This window comes from Martes martes (genome assembly GCF_963455335.1).
Source record: "Martes martes genome assembly, chromosome: 7".
Taxonomy (NCBI): domain Eukaryota; kingdom Metazoa; phylum Chordata; class Mammalia; order Carnivora; family Mustelidae; genus Martes; species Martes martes.
The window spans coordinates 61,538,954-61,552,515 of record NC_137894.1 but is presented as its reverse complement, the minus strand read 5'-3'; the positions used below and the strand labels follow the sequence as shown (position 1 = coordinate 61,552,515).

The following is a 13,562-nucleotide window of genomic DNA, read 5'->3' as shown; positions in this document are numbered from 1 at the left end:
ACACACACACACACACACACACACACACACACCTCACCCCCCTTCAGGGCTCTTTGAGAGTAGGCAATGGATATACTGTGTGTTCGGTGTTCAGTGCATGGTAGAGACTAAATAAATATTATAAAAACAAAAGCACAACCACATTGCTGCTATAATTTCAGTTTTGGATTCAGTGGTTATGAGAAGGAAATCTCTTGTACACTCACCTTTTTATCTGGAAAAGACACAAGTGTTTTAGGTATTGTGTTTCAGCCAAATAACTGGCCATTTAAAAATAACGATTCCCAGGAGAATAGAAGCAATTGCTTTCCACAAAGGGCTGGGTAGTTTTTTGTTCTGGACGTGCTTTCTGTTGACTCAGTCTGCACTTGTTTTGACAGCCAATTACAGCTCTTCTTAGGTAAAGCTGAGCTAATGCTCTTCATGGAAAGTTTAACAAACACAAAATTACCCAAACACAATACATTTTAAGCAGAGAACTCCAGCTCCAAGAGATATTTCTGATCAGGAGGAAAGGAGGGAAGTTAATTTTCCAAGTGGAGCATGATGATCCAGAAGGGATCACAACCAGATTCAAGAAGAGATTTTCAAATCTAGTTCAGCTCTTAGGAGCATGGGCCTCATTTCTCTCATACTGTGATAGGGTAATCACAACATGGAACCAAGCCACAGTATTCTGGACCTCCCTTATCAACTCTGGTTACCAAATCCTAGGCTGGGAACTTTAATTATTTCATTTCCTCCTCACAGGAACTCAAGCCCAAGAAACGAGGACTCACAGAATCTAAGTAACTTGTGTTAAGTAAGCCAGCTAATAAGTGGCTATGCCTGAATTGAAACCCATGCCTAACCTCAGAGGAGAAGTAGATTAATATTAATACAGATTATAACCAGATAAAATATAGGCCAATTTTGGCTTATATATACCAAGAAAAGGCTTGAGTGCAAGTCTAAACATTAACAAAGACTAAAAACACAATTAAGATGAAGAACAAGCTGCGTTAAGAATGGGAAGCTAACAACACGAGGGTCATAGGGTAATGGACAAGACAGGTGGTAGGATATCCCCTACCAGCCCCTGTTCACTACAGTCTTTTCCCTGTCTTTCCTCTTCACCCTCTCTCCTCTTTCCTAATATACCATCTCTTCCTTTTCCTATATCCCCCCTTTTTTTTCCTTTTTACACTGCAGTGTAGCAAAGCATATGAACTTCACATTCAGATAACCTGTGTTCAAATCTAAAACTCATTTCTTATTGTGTGACTTTGGGCAGATCACATAGCTTCTCTAAGTCTAAATTTTCTTGACTATAAAAGGATAAAATCTCCTACCTTTTAGGCTATTGAAGGGATTAAATCAGACAGTATGTATGAAGAGATGACCTGGTCTCCTAGTAGACTGAGATTTCTTTTAACTTGGAGGGTCTGTGGCGCTTGCTGGCATACAATTTAGAATTGGACAGTCTTGGATTTGAATCCCTGCTCCACCACTTACTGGCTAAGTGATCTGGAAGTCTTGTAACCTTTACATCCCTCAGTTTCCTTATCTATAAAATGAAATAAATAGTAAGGACTTAAAGGTTTGGGAGATGATCAAATTAAACATTAAACATTTAGAATCTATAGATATTTAACCATATATTAACAAAGAAACTTGCCTCTCAGTAGAACTTAGAGTAGCTGACTTGTTCTCTAGAGGCCCATGTTTGTGAATTTATGAATTTATGAATCGAGTGTGTCACCACTAAGGACTGGCAAATGTTAAAGCACTAAGAAGTGCTAATCTTGAACCTATCTTCTGAGGCTGTAAAATAAATATAAAAAGAAGGAGGTAGAATGGTACAGTGCAATGAAAAGACCACCACTGGAAGCATGGGTCCAGGCCCGCTTGGGCATTAACTGCCTGTATAATGCCATATAAATCAAACAGCTATATCTGGAACCTGAGGGGGATGGAAACATTTTTTTATGTTCCTGATTCAGATTGCCACTGCCATTTAGTGGGTAGAGGCCAGAGATGCTGGTAAACACACTACAATGCACAGGACAGATGCCCACAGCAAAGAATTATCTGGTCAAAATATCAATAACAATATCAAAATATCAATAGGCTGAGAAGCCCTGACCTAGATGTGACTGCTAAGTTCCCTTCGAGCTCTAACATTCTAAGAGACTCTGAGGCAGAACCGACACTAAATAGATAACATTCCTGCTAATATCTATCAAGCAATGGCTTATGACATTGCTCAAAATCCCCCTACAGCCAGTGGAGGAAAACTTTCCCTCCAATATGTGAATATTCTGAAATCAGTGCCATATTTTTGAGAGTGAGGACAGTCTTTCCCCACAATGGAAGAAACCCAGAGGTTTCTTGGATGCCTAGGTGGCTCAGTCAGCTAAGCAGCTGCCTCTGCCTCAGGTCATGATCCCAGGGTTTTGGGATTGAGTCCTGCACTGGGATCCAGGCTCAGCAGGGTGCCTGCTTCTCCCTCCACCTGCTGCTTTCCTTGCTTGTGCGCACGCTCTCTCTTTCTCTCTGACAAATAATTTAAAATTTTTTTTTAAAAATTGATTAAAAAAGGAAGAAACCCAGTGACGAAGGGGCACAATCCTCCAGGGACTTTGTCCCTTGTTCTTTGCAGTTAGAATCCATGCTTCCAAAGCCATAAGTTCCTTCTGGCCAAGAAGCTGATTTAAGTAGCTCTGAATCAAGGTCAGAATAAGATAATACACACAACAGCATATGTGAATCTCAAATACATCATGCTTACTGAAATAAGTCAGACTCAAAAGACTACATGCTATTTTATTACATTTACATCATATTTGGGATTAGACAAAACTGTCGGGACAGACAGCAGATTAGCAGTCGCCAGGTGCTGGGGGTAAGAATAATAATTTGACTGCAAAGGGACATGAAGGAATTTGGGGAATGATGCACTGTTTTATATACTGATTATAGCTACAAAACTGTGTCAAAATTCATGAAACTGTACACTGTATACTAAAAATGTGAATTCTACTATATCTAAATTATACTTCAATGAAACTGCCCCTGGGGCCCCTGGTTGGCTCAGTTGTTAAAGTGTCTGCTTTTGACTTGGGTTGTGATCCCAGGGTCCCACATTGGGCTCTCTGCTCAGTGGGGAGCCTGCTTCTCCCTCTCCCTCTGTCTGCGCTCTGCCTGCTTGTGCTCTCTGTTAAATGAATAAATAAAATTTTTTAAAAAACTGACCCCTCTTACCCACACCCCCAAAATATGGCCACAAATTCTACAGAGAAGATTGTTAGGAGAGGTTGAACTGGATGACATAAAAATTCTTTCCACCCCACGTCCTGTGGTTTTATTACAGTCTGCCTCTCCATTCCTGGTGACCTCAGGGTTAAGTCTGGGCTCCAATTTCTGTGTTAAAGCAATGAGTCTCTCTGACCAAATCATGTATATATGAGTCCTGCCATCATTCAGGGATCTCTGGCCCTACTTAAGCTTGTGACAGAGGCTCCTTTCCTGCTATCTCCTATCTTAACTCCCCTTGGGACTGATGAAGGCCTTAGACAATTAATAAACAAGTGAGAATAAACCTCAGGGGACGGTGGTTTTATCTCTCTGCACAGGCTTCCTGTCTAAATCCCATTTGATCTTTCCACTGAAATCAGGCAACAACAGAAGCATATTTATGAACTCCCCTCCACTATGGACTTTTGGGCTTCCCAGTACATTATTTTTTATACACTTAAGCTATATAAATGTAAAATGTGAGCCTCACATCAAAATTATACCAAGTTTTTTGAGATATATATAGATATGTAGTTTTGTTTACAAACATTATTGACCCAGATTATTGATCAAATGTTACACAAAAGAGTTAACTTTTCTTGTATCCAGAATAGCCCTAGGGTGCCTATATAGCTCAGTTGGTTAAGTGGTGGACTTTTTCTTTTTTTAATATTTATTTATTTTCCAGAGAGAGAGAGAGAGAGAGCGAGAGAGTACACAAGCTGGGGAGCAGCAGGCTCCCTATGGGACTCAATCCCAGGACCCTGGGATCATGACCTGAGGAGAAGGCAGATGCTTAACCAACTGAGCCACCCAGGCATCCCAAATGGAGGACTCCTGATTTCAGCTCAGGTCATAATCTCAGGGCCCTGCGACTGAGCCCCACATCAGACTCCCCACTCAGGAGGGTGTCTGCTCCAGAATTCTCTCTCTGCCCCTCCCACCATGTGCGCACATACCCGCTCTCTCTCCCTCCCTCTCTCTAAAACAAATAAATAAATCTTAAAAAAGGAAAAAAGAGACTAGCCCTAGATATGCTGTGGCCGGGGAGGACTGAAATAGCCATCAGACTGCTCACACTTTCTACTAATAAAGACCACTGTCTTCTATGACACATATATAGTCACAACTATGCTGGGAAGGCCTTGGCTTGTCCTCTCAATCCTCAGCACATCAATAGAGTTCAATTCTATTGCCAGACTAGCCAACTAAGCCTTTTATGCTCAGCCTAGGACCATAAGCACAAGCCTAAGGCTCAAAGATACTAGCCTCTAGGATTCCTGGGCCCTTCTGCTGTATATAACACAGGCCAACTTTGAGTTGAACCCATTTACCTGCCATTGGAGAAGATCACTAACTGAACTAACTTGTACCCTCCTGAATCATGCTGAGGCCCAAGCCTAAATGGACACTAGCCAACTTCTATGCCCTAGGGAAGCACTCTTATCTCATCCCCTTTGTTCCTTCTGCAATTGATGGCCTCTCACCACTACTTCTCAGATCAAAACATTATTAATTTTTTTTAAAGATTTTATTTATTTATTTGACAGACAGAGATCACAAGTAGGCAGAGTGGCAGGCAGAGAGAGAGGGGGAAGCAGGCTCCCCGCCGAGCAGTGAGCCTGATGCAGCATGGGATCCCAGGACCCTAGGATCATGACCCGAGCCAAAGGCAGAGGCTTTAACCCACTGAGCCACCCAAGCACCCCAAAACATTATTAATTTCTGACCAAACTATTAAAGTAAGAAATAGCCAGGCCCCAATTCCATGTCAATTTCCTAATAATTATCCAGTTATGGGGCACTAAGGAGAGTGAAGGAAAATGACATTACCATATCCTGAGATGCATACTGAGGATCCTCTGGGTTGACCGACCAGTAGCAGTAATCAAAGCCAAATGCTACAACCTTCTCCCAGGAGTCTCCAAAGCCATCTGGTCGACTGTCCACCTAAAATCAAACATAGAATATAGTCCTCTCTATCATAATGTCAGAATCCAGCCAGTGCCACTTGATTCCTCCCTGCTATACCTAGAGAGACCCTGACTGGTCATGAGAATCTTTATGTTATCTACCTGAAAAGAAAAAAAGTAAACTCTATCCTTTCATCATCAAATAAAAGCTCCAGAGAATTAAATTTGTCTCTCATACTATCACCTATCTGCCTACATATGAACCAAGCATAGAACAGCTTAGGAGAGAAAGCCTTTCCCTCTCTGAGCATCTTCTTAACACTATCATTTCTTTCTCCAAGTATTTCTGTAAAGGATACCAGGAGTACATGAGTAGTTCTGACCCTACCAACCTAGGGCTTTCAAAGAGGTCCCTGGGTATTCACCCCCAGTGCATTAGAAAGCACACTGGATAAAAGAACGAGGACCAACCCAACTGCCCAGGGTAGATAAGGATAGATTCAGAGCTTGGAACCACATTGACCTCCAGGTAGTGGGGAGAATGGTATTACTGCCACATATGTTTTGTTTTATTCTTTAATATTTAGACTCTGGACAGGGATAGACAAATCCTAGCACTAGCTGCCATAAACTACAGTAGAAAGAGGCTGTCAACTCTCATATGATCTCCCTGATATGAGGAAGTGGAGATGCAATGTGGGGGGTTTGGGGGGTAGGAAAAGAATAAATGAAACAAGATGGGATCGGGAGGGAGACAAACTGTAAGAGACTCTTAATCTCACAAAACAAACCAAGGGTTGCTGGGGGGAGGTGGGTAAGGAGAGGGTGGTGGGGTTATGGACATTGGGGAGGATATGTGCTATGGTGAGTGCTGTGAAGTGTGTAAACCAGGCGATTCACAGACCTGTACCCCTGGGGCTAGTAATACATTATATGTTTATAAAAAAATAAAAAAATTATTAAAAAAAAAAAAAGAAAGAAAGGGACTGCAAAATGACTAAGAAATTCTTAGGGGATAACTGAACGCAAGGAAGTAAGCAGCTAAGTAGGTGTGCAAGTGACAGATTAGAGTTTGATCTTGGCCAGGATTTATTCTTAAAAAACCAAAACTCTCAACTCTCTGAACAAAGCCCTTGAAGTGTGTAAGCAACAGAGATATAAATAGGAGACAGTAGAGAATAAAAGGTCTTTTGTCCCTGGGGAGCACCTATTGAAAGTTTGGCAGGTCCCATTCTCTTTTAGCAGAGAGCTGCTGACAAAAGGAAATATCGGGGTGGGCATGGCTTGTAGACCTGGGGTCCAGATAACCCTGGATCTTACAAGTCAGCTTCCTCAGCTCTGGGAATGCTGAGTACCACCTGCAAGCTGTCTACAGCAGCAGGTACAAGGTCAGTTTCCCTGTCTCGCTCCACTCCCCAAGGCCCATATAGAAAGAAACCCTTCCACTTCCGCTGTTCTGGTAAATGGAGGAACGGATGGAGGAAATTAGCCCTGGGGGGGTGATGGGTGGAGGAGGAAGTTCCCAGTTTTTGTCCACTTGTGACTCAAAGGTCAGTCAGATCTGTGAAAGAAGATCTACAGCACGACTCAGGACAGCAACTGACTCCCTTCGGGGAGCTGATGCATACTAAAATCTAGTAATGCTTCTGGATTAAGTGGTATCAAATGAGAGGCTTGGGACAAAGTCTAACTGGTGGTCTGGTGAGTTAAATATACCCATGGAAGTGCCCAGCATGACTTACACTAGCCATGATGCTCATAAGCAGTAAGTGACCAGTTTCCAAACAGCTGCACCCTGTTTGACAGAACTTGGCCTGTAGTGGCCACAGTCCCTATACTTCTTTCCTGCTTTATTTTTTATACTTGCTTTGTATAAAACTCTCCCTTCTCCCAAACCCCCACCTTAAACCCATTCATACACACACACATCTTCATCCCAGAAGCCCCTGTAATAATACAAATTCCTCAGTGGAAAGAGAAAGGAAAACAATTTCAGGCTTACCTTTAAATTTCTGATTTTTGCCACTTTGCCATCAACTTCCACAATAATTCTTCCTCCTTCTTTGGTCTCCCTAGAAACAAGACCCAAGCCCATATAAGAAGAAACATTGCTTTTAAAAAAAATTAAGAAAAGGGAAGCTGAGATCAGTGCTACTGGGACAAAATGTTTCCCTACTGCTATCTTGGTAGGTAGCTGTCCCTAGCTGACATGCTTCTCTGGATCATTAGAATTTGGCCCTAGAACAGCTAAGAATGACCACTACTGAGCACCCTTCATGTGCTAGGCATTGTATTAGGTACAGTATATATTATACTTCATCTTATGCAATCTTCCCACTAACACACTCTCCTGACATGGTTTCCTACCATATCTTCATTTTTTCAGATGGAAGACTGAACCTGAGAGAAATTATGTAACTTGTCCAAGGTCACACATCAGGCAGTGGCAGAACTGAGATTTAAACCCAGATCTGGGGGCGCCTGGGTGGCTCAGTGGGTTAAAGCCTCTGCCTTGGCTCAGGTCATGATCCCAGGGTCCTGGGATCAAGCCCCGCATCAGGCTCTCTGCTCACCAGGGAGCCTGCTTCCTCTCTCTCTCTGTTTGCCTCTCCACCTACTTGTAATCTCTGTCTGTCAAATAAATAAATATTTTTTTAATTAAATAAATAAATAAATAAACCCAGATCTGTCTGGGGCACCTGGGTGGCTCAGTGGGTTAAAGCCTCTGCCTTGGGCTCAGGTCATGATCCCAGGGTCCTGGGATTGAGCCCCACATTGGGCTCTCTGCTCAGCGGGGAGCCTGCTTCCCCCCCCCCGCCCCCGCCCCGCCTGCCTCTCTGCCTACCTGCGATCTCTGTCTGTCAAATGAATAAATAAAATCTTTAAAAAAAAAAAAAAACAACAAAACCCAGATCTGTCTGACCACAAAGCCTGGGCTCTTAATCATATCCTTAGAAATCAGGCTTAAAATTCTGGAGAGTATCTTTTGCTCAGTGCACAAGGTATCCCCCTCACTTTCTCCAAGATTTTGAGCATGGAGAGTAATGAAAAAGGTTTTGGAGTCCTCTCTGTTGACATACTGAGAACATATTTCCCAAATCCTTTCATCTTCATAAATTGGAATGAGAGCCAAGATCCTCAAGAATTTTCCTATGTTGCAGTTATGCAGTAACACTGTTAACAACTAACCAACCCCTAAATTTACTTTAAGGGGCTTAATCCAAATGACCCATAAACCTGAAGTCCTAAATGAGCAGAATATACTCCATTCTATAGATGAAATCTTTTCTCATACATAAAAACCTTTAGCTAATGTGCTCAAGGCCAGAATGTTGAGACAAGAATTAAGTCATCAGCATTTCCTCTACTACAGTGAAAGTAATCAATTAAATTATTCCTAGCCTGGGAACTTAAAGTTAAGAAAATACGTTCTGTCTCATTTTTATCCTTCCTCATGGTTCCCAGGATGTAACCTTGAGAATCTGGGGAGGGGAAGACACCACTAAGTGAGTCTGGGATAAAGCCCAGGATAGGAAATTTCCCTCTCACATGTAGTAACATTTGTTACTTAAACTTCCTCAAGGCCCTAATCTTTATTTCACATTTCAAATACATAGTATTTAAGGCAGCAGAGATATTCTTAGGCCTTCAGGATCATAAACCACACCCCCGCCCCCACACAGACCTCCACAATCCTAAAGAAAATCTTTCATCTTTGCTGTTATCATTTTACAAGGTAACATTTTTTTTCCTTTTTCCATTGTAAGGTAGACTTTCTTATCCCTCCTCTCCCTATAAAAGTAATACACAGATTGTAGTAAATTTGGACAATAAATAAGAAAAAATGATGTAGGGGCACCTGCGTGGCTCAGTGGGTTAAAGCCTCTGCCTTTGGCTCAAGTCATGATCCCAGGGTCCTGGGATCCTACATGGGGCTCTCTGCTCAGCAGGGAGCCTGCTTCCTCCTCTCTCTCTGCCTGCCTCTCTGCCTACTTCTGATCTCTGTCAAATAAATAAATAAAATCTTAAAAAAAAAAAAAGGAAAGAAAAAATGATGCAATAATTTTACCAAATCTATCATCAAATATTTTTTTAAAGTATGCCCTTTCTTGAGGATTCATCTAAGGTTCTTTCACATAAAGCAGCTTAGAAAGAAGTGTCCTGAATTTGACTTTTTTTTTTTTTTTTAAGATTTTATTTATTTATTTGACAGAGACACAGTGAGAGCGGGAACACAAGCAGAGGGAGTGGGAGAGAGAGAAGCAGGCTTCCCTCTGAGCAGGGAGCCCAGTGTGAGGCCCAATGCAGGGCTCAATCCCAAGACCCTGGGATCATGACCTGAGCCGAAGACAGATGCTTGACGACTGAGCCACCCAAGGCGCCCCCTGAATTTGACTTCTTGGGAGAAAGATACAAACTATAAGGGTAAGATGTTGCTCCTTCCTGGCCTGGACCACTGCCATTGGTAACCTACTGATTCCGAGCTATTTTAAAACAAAGTGAGGGAGAATTAAAAATGAGCAGAACAGAAAGAAAGGGCACCAACGTTAACTGGGGAGCTGGCCACAGAGAGTTCAATGAAAGTCTGTGGAGATGGAGGCTTACACATGGCAGAATGGCACTACTACCACTTGCCTCTGGGTCGTAAATTCTACCAACAGGCATTCATTCCTTAAGATGAATTTCCCTTTGTGCAGGGATAAATCCTCAGTTATACAGTTACTCCTAGAACAATGTTTCTCAAAGCATGGTCCACAGGCTACCTTTATCGGAATTACATGAGATGGTGTGGTTTATTAATTCAAATTCCTGTTAATAGGTTGCATTATGGGGGGGGGGTAAAAACAAAACAAAAACCAAGTTGCATTGTAACAAACTCCCTAGGTGGATTGTACGCATACTATAATTTGAGAATCACTGTCCTAGAAGGGAAAATAAGACATGAGCACTTATTATCTATTCCTTTGTAAAACTAAAAATATAAGTAGAAAGCTAAGTATAAGCAGTAATAAAAAATAGTTTAAAATTATACAGTTAACACTTTATTGTACACTTAAAATGAGCCAAGCCCTAAGTATTTTTAACATATTATTTCATTTAATCTTCATTAAAAAAACCACTGAAGTAGCTATCCTACATTTAGCTATCCTATATTTGATTCAAAACACACACACACAGACAACACATACATACTCCACATAAAGGGAATATAGTATCAAAACAGTACATTTTGACAGGGCAGTGGGGAGTGTTCCAAAGTCTACAATATTGGAAGAAGAGAACATGTTCTGTTAATGATTAATGATTTTGGATAGAGAAGGGACAGCATCACATAATGAGCTACCGACTTTCTAATCATGGGAAACTATGAGGAGTGGGAAGGGAATCAAAACCATGCCCCACATTATCATTTTACTGATGGTCAGTTCCAGTCCTTCTAGGCAAATAGGCATTTGATCAAGCAGTACAACTTTTCTGTAATCTCAGGAAGGAGCAGCTTGGTCTATCGAATAGGAACTTGGCTTTACCTACTTTAACCCTTAAACAAGATCATTTTCTCATCTGGAAAAACGAAAAATGTAAGTTTAGACCAGATGATCTCTAAGATTTCTTCCCAAGTACAACATCAGATTCAATGATTATTAACGGAATCTGTGCCGATGACTTATTTGAAGGTTGAACAAACCATGTAATTAGCAGAGTGCCTACATTTGGATAAGCTTCAGCAAAGATGGTGGAAGTTAACAAACCCTGGAGTACAGCTGCATCTCTGCAGGATTCTCTGAGGAGAGAGGAGTGGTCTCTACTTCTTAGCTGGGGGAGGGAGGGTGTTGGTGGTCACATTGTGTTTATCCATATTTGCTCCTGAATCTTCAGCCTGGTAATAACCTACCCACACCTGGGTATCTGCAGTATTGGCATCCTACCTCTTGATGCTGAAGTCTCTTAACCTGACTGAAAGTAAAGAAGCTTTTGTGCCCTTCTTTTCCCCTCACTTTTGTTTGATGAGATAAATTACTCTCTACTGCGGCTGCAAGTAACTCAGTTTCAACAGCATTTTCTTAACCTAATCCACACTATTATAAATTCCTAGCTCTCAAGGAATTGAGAAGTTACTATCAGGAGAGGCCAAGGTAATTATCCTGAGAACCCTAAAAGAACAGTTTTGCAAAAAGAAGACCTGCTTAGAAGCTACCTCCAAGATAGCATACTCCTATGAAAACTTTTCAACCCTAAGTAACCACATCCAGCAATGTAGAAGCCAGATGTCATAAGCCACTTATCAATCTAAACACAGTAGTTCGGGCATGTGCTGCTTTCCTTCTTTCTCCATGTATCTCTTTCGTCTTTTTCCTACTTTCTTTTCTGTTCTTCTGTTTCTTTCCCTCATCCCATTGCTCTCCTCATTACCGTCAGTTGCATGACTTTTCAAAATGAATAACCACCATATCAGGGACAAATATAATCCCTACTAGTACCAAATTTTGTTATGGAAAACAATGCATTTTTTGATCCTTCTGTCCAATTTTCCAGCCATCTTACGTCCTGGAAATTTTTAAACCTCCCAAATAATTCCACAGTATGTCTTCTGATCCCAGGCTACACTCTGCCAGCTTTGTGTCCTCTCACCAAACCACCAAAACTTTTCTAACAGCTGAAGTCCTTTATTCTCTGTGTCTTTTCTACAGAGTGCTCTCTACACCTTCTTCACCTGTCAGCAAACTCTAATAGCTCTTTAAAAAGCTGTTCTGGAGCACCTGGCTGGCTCAGCTGTAGAGCATTCTACTCTTGAACTTGGGTGGTGAGTTCAAGCCCCACATTGGACATACAGACGTTAGCTCTTCCCTGACTTTCCAAACGTGAGTGGAAAATCAGTGAAAAGGGGAAGAAATTATGTAGCTGGACACTGGATGCCTCAAGACCTGAGAGGTCCTGCATGAGATTCACCCATAAGGAAATACGCGCTGGCCACGCTGAGGAAACTTCCTTCTATTTCACAGTATTGCTGTCGAGCGTAGGATGAAACCACGATCTCCCCGGGCCTCATTTTCCCTCTCACACCTTACAACCTGGCTCTCTTCACATCTCTGCAGAGAAACCCATGTGCACCCAGGAACACGAATTCTGCCTCAGTCTCCACAGGTACTCTAGAGCCACCAAGGAAAGGAGACTGATCACCCTCTCCCCGAGTACTTTCCCAGCCCTACTCAGGGAACTCACTGAGAAAGGCCCAACTCGTGCATCCAGACTTGAACCGCTGTACCCCAAAACTCCTGCTCACAGGACTCCAGGGACACGGCGCACCCCACCCCTGACGCAATCCAGGAACCGCTATACCCCAGGACATGACCTGAAAGCTCTACCAGAGGCTTTGTGCCGATAGGCCTTTAAGGTTTCCGGACCCTGGCCCCGTGGGCCACTTTGTGTCTGACTTCCCCGCGCCAGAATCACTTGAGGGAGAGGCGGAGACCTCGCCCTCCTCTCAGCTCATTTGACGCCTCAGCGCCCCCTCCCTCCCCAACTCACCTCTTGCTGAGGGGCCGGACCCTCACGGCCACCCGCACATTCGCCATCCCTCGGCCACCACCCAAGCAACAAGTCCGCCCAGTGGCAGCACCCCCGGTCCCAACCCCAAGCCCAAGCCCAACCCTGCCCCGCCCTCCCCACGCGCCTCACGGGACGGCCCCGCCCATGCGCGCGCCTAGGGCCAGCGTGGGTGGTGCCTGCCGTGTCTCAGCCAATCCTGAGCCCGATGGGCGGGAAGTCGCGCGGCCCGGCCCCGCCAGCCGGGCCCGCCTCTCTCCGCCCCGCCTCGCCCCGCCCACGCACCTCCCGGCTCGGCCCCGCCCATGCGCGCCTCTGTTCCATGGGGGCGGTGCCCGAGATCCCTCAGCCAATCCTGAGCCCTGTGGCCGAGAGTCCCCGCCGGGTGCGGCCAAGTCCCACCTACCAAGAGCTAGCTTTTGTTCTAGGACAGCGCTAAACAGGGCCAAGTAAACACGTTTAAGTTTCGGTTAAGGAGAAATTTACAACGGAATTTGCTAAATACTTGTATTCGCTGCGTTGGCCTGAGTTGTCAATTCTGTGCGTAAATTTTAGGGGCAGAAATGAGACGGGGAACACCAGTGTTTTTGCAGTTACCAGAAAAGAGCAAGTGTCTCTTTGAAGAGGCACTTGGAGTGTGGAGAAGTTTATTGCTCCAAGCTTCTCTCGATTGTGATGGAACTTCAGGGCCACTCTAGCAGTGTTTGTGATCGTGAAGAGAATGCTGTCAGTCAGAAATAGTTCATTAGTTCATCCAAGAAATAACTTGAGTACCTACCGAGATTCGAGGGCTGTTTTAAGGTTCTTGAGGACACAGCCCAAGTCTTC

At 43.4% G+C, this 13,562-nt stretch overlaps 1 protein-coding gene across 1 annotated transcript in view; it reads right to left on the bottom strand.

Moving 5' to 3' along the window:
• STARD9 (StAR related lipid transfer domain containing 9) overlaps positions 1 to 12,796 on the bottom strand; it is a 129,464-nt gene extending 116,668 nt beyond the window's left edge. Inside the window, exons 1-3 of the mRNA XM_080808186.1 lie at positions 12,717 to 12,796; positions 7,192 to 7,261; positions 5,110 to 5,226 (exon numbers count right to left, since the gene is read on the bottom strand). Of these exons, the coding sequence (XP_080664312.1) occupies positions 5,110 to 5,226; positions 7,192 to 7,261; positions 12,717 to 12,763 (234 nt within the window). The 5' untranslated portion in view covers positions 12,764 to 12,796. The remainder of the gene's footprint in view (positions 1 to 5,109; positions 5,227 to 7,191; positions 7,262 to 12,716) is intronic.
• Positions 12,797 to 13,562: the final 766 nt, after the last annotated feature.